The sequence below is a fragment of the Juglans microcarpa x Juglans regia genome, chromosome 2S (assembly GCF_004785595.1).
Source record: "Juglans microcarpa x Juglans regia isolate MS1-56 chromosome 2S, Jm3101_v1.0, whole genome shotgun sequence".
Taxonomy (NCBI): Eukaryota; Viridiplantae; Streptophyta; class Magnoliopsida; order Fagales; family Juglandaceae; genus Juglans; species Juglans microcarpa x Juglans regia.
Window position 1 is genome coordinate 6,716,185 of NC_054597.1, and position 6,918 is coordinate 6,723,102.

Below are 6,918 nucleotides of genomic sequence, written 5' to 3' on the forward strand. Positions count from 1 at the left end.
AGGTTGAACCGTTCCCAAATATTTAAAATACTTTTGAGGGTTCTAAGTTCGGTTTGGATATAAGAAGTGTTTATCTAATTTCATTATTATAATTTTTTTTTTAATTTTCACATAAAATATAATAAATAATTTAAATTTTTAAAATTTCAAAACAATAATAATATTAAAAAATAATATTTTAATAATATTTTATTTAACTTTTAATTTTAATCTCAACTCTCTATCTAAATGGTACCTAAGAGTTTTAGGCTTTGTTTGCTTTTATAGATGAGATGAGTTGAGATAAAAATTAAAAATTAAATAAAAATTTACTCCAATGCGTATAAATTGAAAAAATTGTAGCATTGTCTACTCAGAAATTTTATTAAAAAAAATTACATACTGACAAAGTTTAATATGATCAATCAAATTATTAATTTTTTTATTATAAAATAAATTTAATATATTATATTAAATCACGTCAATTTATATATATATTTTTATATAAAATTTCTATGTAAACCTCACATTTTTCGTCATAGAAATGATATATATAAATTTCAAATATACAAATCTTGTACAAAATCTTTATAAAATAGTGAATTTTACTGTAAAAAAAATGTGAAAAACTTAATGACCAAATGTCAAAGGTCATCCATCACCTGCTAAAATGGGATGGTTACGCTGTTAAGGTTCTTGAAATTTGGTAGGCTCGGCTCAGCCTTCTTTCGGTCCAGCCCAATTGTGACCAAAACCCTGCCGAAAAGAACACACGGCCCATCCTATTGTTACTCCAGTCTGCTTCCACTGCTTCCATTTCCTCTTCTTCTTCTTCTTCTTCTTCTTCCTCTTTCTCCATTTCTAGGGTTCCATTTTTCTCAATTTCTATGTACTAATACATGCCAATTCACCCATGAGACCCCATATGAGAAACCTTAATCTCTTCCTTATCCTTCTCCTCTTGGGTCTTCACCTCTGCTCAGTCCTCTCCTGGAAGAGAGACGAGTTCAGAAACTGTAACCAGACCCCTTTCTGCAAGCGCGCCAGGTCCCGTAAGCCCGGATCCTGCTCCCTCATCGCCCGCCACGTCTCCATTTCCTACGGTGAGCTCACCGCCAAGCTCCTTCCCAAGAATCAAGATAATGTGAAAGACCATGACCAAATCCAGCCCTTGGTTCTCACTCTCTCCGTGTACCAGGATGGCATCCTACGTCTCAAGATCGACGAGGACCCCTCCCTCGGTCCACCTAAGAAGCGCTTCGAGGTCCCCGATGTGATCGTCCCCGAATTCTCTAACACGAAGCTCTGGCTCCAGAGGGTCTCGACGGAGAAGATCAAAGGGGATTCTGAGCCTTCGTCGATCGTGTACATATCTGACGGATACGAGGCGGTTCTCCGGCACGACCCGTTTGAGGTTTACGTGCGTGAGAAGGGTAACGGTAATCGTGTGATTTCCTTGAACTCCCATGGATTTTTTGATTTCGAGCAATTGAGAACGAAGAGAGAAGGTGAGGAATGGGAAGAGAAATTTCGAGGGCATACCGACTCGAGGCCGTACGGCCCCCAGTCTATTAGCTTCGATGTGTCGTTTTACGGCGCGGATTTTGTGTACGGGATCCCAGAGCATGCTACGAGCCTCGCTCTGAAGCCGACAAGAGGCCCCGGGGTCGAGTATTCCGAACCTTATAGGTTGTTTAACTTAGACGTGTTCGAGTACATTCACGATTCTCCATTTGGGATTTACGGGTCGATTCCATTCATGATTTCGCACGGGAAGCAACGCGGGACTTCCGGATTTTTCTGGTTGAATGCAGCGGAGATGCAGATTGATGTGATGGGAGCGGGGTGGGATGCCGATTCGGGGATTACGCTGCCGTCTGAGAAGAATAGGATCGATACGTTTTGGATGAGTGAGGCAGGAATAGTGGATACATTCTTTTTTGTTGGTCCGGGGCCCAAGGATGTTGTGAGACAGTATACGAGTGTGACTGGCATGCCCGCTATGCCACAACTGTTCGCGACAGCGTATCACCAATGTAGATGGAATTATAGGGATGAGGAGGACGTTGATCATGTGGATTCCAAGTTTGATGAGCACAACATTCCTTACGATGTTTTGTGGCTCGATATCGAGCACACGGATGGAAAGAGGTATTTTACTTGGGACAGTACGCTTTTCCCGCATCCGGAGGAGATGCAGAGGAAGTTGGCCACCAAGGGAAGGCATATGGTTACGATTGTGGATCCTCATATTAAGAGGGACGACTCGTATCATGTGCACAAGGAGGCCACGCAGAAGGGGTATTATGTTAAGGATGCCCATGGGAATGATTTTGATGGCTGGTGCTGGCCTGGTTCTTCGTCGTACCTGGATATGTTGAGTCCGGAGATTAGGTCATGGTGGGCTGACAGGTTCTCTCTTGAGAATTATGTTGGTTCAACTCCCTCGCTCTACATCTGGAATGATATGAACGAGCCTTCTGTTTTTAATGGTCCTGAGGTACGTTACTTCTCTTTTTGTGTTCCTACATGTTCCATGCTATTGTTTTATACCTGTGTGCATGTTTTTCATTTTTTGTAGTTGAATTACTGATGAAGTAATGCAATGCAGACATGTGCATGGGTTCCCTGTTGTTTTTCATTTTTCTCTTTCTGAAATAACGGAGCTTTTTTTATACGTAATCAAGATTTTTATTAGAAAACAGCTGAAATAATAGAGCTTTTGTTTTTACATATAAAAAAAAGAGTAATAGAAGTTTTTGTGAAATCAAATAAATGTGACCAGCTTATGTAGCACTCATATTGCATTCATGCTAAAACTTATTAAATCTACTTATTTTCTAAGCCAGGCAGCTGTAAGTTTGCACTTCCTATAATGATGTTTGGTGGCTTTTTGAAGAACATAGAAAAATAGGCTGCAATGTCAAATCAATGCCTTTTAGTTATTGGACCTGACCATCAAACTGGTTTGTGATAAAACCAGCTAGAACTGATCAGTCCAGTGAGGTTTCAGTTGGCTAGTTTGGAATTTTTTTTTTAACACCCCAATTGAAATCTGAGCATATTTTTCTTCCAAATTTGAGCCCCCCCTTCTTCACCTAACTAGGGGCATTTTAGGAAGTTATTATGTTTATTTTGTTTCATTAAATGTGAGCCATTTATAAGCTCAAATCTATTTTGAGGGGAGGGATTTGTAGTTTATCACCCTGTTTATGATAGTTGAATAAAGATTTTCTTTTTGAAACACAAATTGTGTCACTCATTAACAAGTCGGGCCTGTTCCAAGATTTTTTAATTTCATCATTACTGCTTATTAAGAGGAATCTGAAGTTAGAAACCTGAATTTATGTTACAGAGTCTTAGTGATGCTAGAAGATTTTGAACTTCAATGGTGTTGAATATGGATGATCTAAATAAATATGAGGTCATTAGAGAAATTTGATAAAGTGGGACCAATAAAGAGAAGAGAATATAGATAATTATTCCCCTCAAGAAATTCTGAAAGTAATGCCTTGACTATTTAGTATTGACCAGTAACTTAACCAAAAAAAAAAAAATATTATGACCAGTTGACAATGCCGAGAGATTCTTTACATTTTGGAGGTTTTGAACACCGGGAGCTACATAATGCCTATGGGTACTACTTCCACATGGCAACAGCTGAAGGGCTTGTAAAACGTGGAGAAGGGAAGGATAGGCCTTTTGTTTTGTCAAGAGCGTTGTTTGCTGGAAGTCAAAGGTATGGAGCAATTTGGACAGGAGACAATTCAGCGGATTGGGATCATCTAAGGGTTTCAGTCCCAATGGTTTTAACACTCGGTCTTACTGGAATGTCATTCTCTGGTAAGTGTTATTTATTAGTCTAAAGAAAATAAGCTTTTGCTTTCATGGAACCTCCTTGCCTGTGAGAGCAAGCTGGAGGGTGAAGCTTCTGATTTTATTTTTTTTACACGTGGTGATAGTTGTTATGGTTATGTTTTTCTGCAGGTGCGGATGTGGGTGGGTTTTTTGGCAATCCTGAGCCTGAATTATTGGTTCGCTGGTATCAGCTAGGTGCTTATTATCCTTTCTTCAGGGGGCATGCCCATCATGACACGAAAAGACGTGAACCATGGCTATTTGGGTAGGATGTCCTATTTTGTCAAATTACACTTTCCTTTTTCTTTTACTTATCCAAGACACAGGAAAAATTATTTTTTCTGTTTTCTAGGATGCTTTTCAAGACTAGTCCCCCCCCCCCCCCCCCCCCCCCCCGGGTTCCAAAAAAAAAAAAGGCTCAAGAAAAGAAGTTATCCAATATTCCAACCAAATTAGTGTTATTAGCATGTATATTTTATTTGCCGGTAAATGGGGAAATCAGAAGCATGATCCATCCCACCCAATAGAGGCCTGTGCCATTGGTTTGATGGCATTTTATGACATTCTATATTTTGCTACATGTTTGATCATTCATAAGATTTCTTCCGTTATGCTTACTTATCGGGGAAAATATGATTGTAAATATTATTTAAAGACTGCAGGGAGAAATTTTCAGGTAAGGTGGATCTTAGCATATAATAACTAGAAAAATAATCCTGCTCAACGTTGGGTTATGGGTATTATGCAGGCTCAAATTGAATTGAGCAAGCTTGTGTGAGGTATGCCGTGCCCAAGTTTTGTGTTGAATGGAATCCATCAAAAGACATTTAAAAACCACATTTTAAATGTTTGCAGTTGCTAACGCTAAAAATATCCCAATGTGGGTATCCATTTACTTGTATGCATCAGTTCCAGTTCCAGCCATCCTAGTGACTGTTATTGATATGGAAAATCCATGGTCTCTTACATCACTGCAGAGAGAGAAATACGGAACTTATCAGAGATGCCATACATGTCCGCTACATGTTGCTGCCTTATTTCTACACATTATTCAGAGAGGCCAACACTAGTGGCGTTCCTGTTGTGCGTCCATTGTGGATGGAGTTCCCTTCTGAGGAAGCTACTTTCAGCAATGATGAAGCTTTTATGGTTGGTAGCAGTATTCTGGTTCAAGGGATTTATACCGAGGTACTGTGGAGTTCCCATTTGTCACCTCTGTTGTAATTTTTTTGATCAACCAATTTAAACTATTGGATATCTTCTCAGCGCGCTAAGCATGCATCAGTGTATTTGCCTGGGGGACAATCCTGGTTTGATCTGAGAACTGGAACTGCTTATAAGGGAGGTTTGACCCACAAGCTGGGGGTCTCAGAAGACAGTGTTCCTGCCTTTCAAAGGGCTGGAGCCATCATACCGAGGAAAGACCGGTTTCGGCGAAGCTCCACACAGATGGTGAATGATCCATATACTCTGGTATGTATTTGATGCCCATACATGATACAACCCATATAAGCTATTATATAACACTCAAAATCGGCATGAATACGTTCCATGATTTTGACCTTGTAATACATAATTGCTTTAATTTATTAACAAGTCTTGCCATTAAATGGGTTAGGAAGCATAAGCCAGTTTCAGCATAATTTCTTCTAGTGACAGCAGCTGATATTGCGAACTTCTTCATCATAAACTGCTACCTTCATTAATAGCAGAACTGTTACTGCTCATTTGGCTTGGAAAAGAATTCTTATTGCTAATCTCTCGTGTGGCTACCTTAGGTGATAGCTCTTAATAGCTCCCAAGCAGCTGAAGGTGAACTCTATGTCGACGATGGCAAAAGCTTTGAATTTGAGCGGGGGCATACATTCATCGCCGCTTTGTGTTCTCAGATGGCAAACTGACATCTATGAATCTGGCACCCGCTTCCCCCGGTAAATCTCAGTTTTCTTCAGAATCTGTTGTCGAGAGAATTGTAGTGCTAGGACATGTTCACGGGGCAAAGAGTGCTGTAATTGAGCCAACAAATCGAAAGGTTGACATTGAACTGGGGCCGCTGTGGCTTCAATGGGGACGCGAATCTGCTGCTGTAACCATCCGCAAGCCTGGTGTTCGGATTGCAGATAACTGGACCATAAAAATTTTGTAAGAACCTTGATGACTAGACTGAGTTTTGTTTTGTTTTGTTTTTCTTTCAATCATTGATCATATTGTCTACGAGATTTCTTTCCATCAATTTGAGTGGACGTGGAGAAATCTGGAACTCAGACTATGTTTAAAGATGCAAAATCTTTTAGTTACCCGACACAGTACATTTATACGGAATCTCGTAATTACGGCAATGCCTCTTGTTACGTCTCGATCTATATATGATCCTGAGGAAGCATTGAAAAATATGAATCAAATTAAAGCCCCCCTTAATTTGGAACAGGTAATTTGAGACGAGCAGTCCTTCAAGATCATTTGTCAAAATTACTAGTAATATTGTTTTTTTTCCTTTCCCAAAGTGACTTCATTTGTAAAATAGCATTAGTACAAGAGTAGATTATATTACAAACCATTTCTAGTACTTAAAGGAGGGTCCTTCCCACTTTGAAAATCTAATAAACATGGCGGTATTTCTATCATAGGGATTTTTTCGAACTTATTTTTGGAATATGTCTATTGCGCTATTGAATGCACGCATCGATTTTGTAATTGATGTATCTTGACTTTTCTTCTATTCTTCCAGCTCTTTTAACAAAAATCTGGTATCTCTTGCTACTCCTTCTGATTTCCAATTGTTTGATTTTTCTAAAGGGACTCTAATATTGTTAATCGCATTAATCATATGCTCTGATCAGTTGCATCATCTTTCTAATGTTTTGCCTCATCATTAATTTCAAGACTTCCTATAAAAGTTTCTTGATAAATTGTAACTAAAAATTCTTAGATAAAAATTATATATATATATTTATATATATATATATTCAATGGTTGCAATAAGTTTGACAACCTTAATTAGTCAAATCTCCCAATAATTAAAAATCAAACCATTAATTGCTCTATAGATCAGGAAAAAACAAACCAGAAACCCTGGACTTG

At 38.8% G+C, this 6,918-nt stretch overlaps 1 protein-coding gene across 1 annotated transcript; it reads left to right on the plus strand.

Moving 5' to 3' along the window:
- Window positions 1–800: 800 nt before the first annotated feature.
- LOC121251980 (probable glucan 1,3-alpha-glucosidase) lies at window positions 801–6,101 on the plus strand. The gene is given in 7 exon segments (XM_041151417.1): window positions 801–2,479; window positions 3,549–3,822; window positions 3,967–4,102; window positions 4,815–5,025; window positions 5,104–5,310; window positions 5,616–5,694; window positions 5,697–6,101. Coding segments are annotated over 7 exon segments (2,781 nt in total). The 5' UTR covers window positions 801–892; the 3' UTR covers window positions 5,984–6,101.
- Window positions 6,102–6,918: the final 817 nt, after the last annotated feature.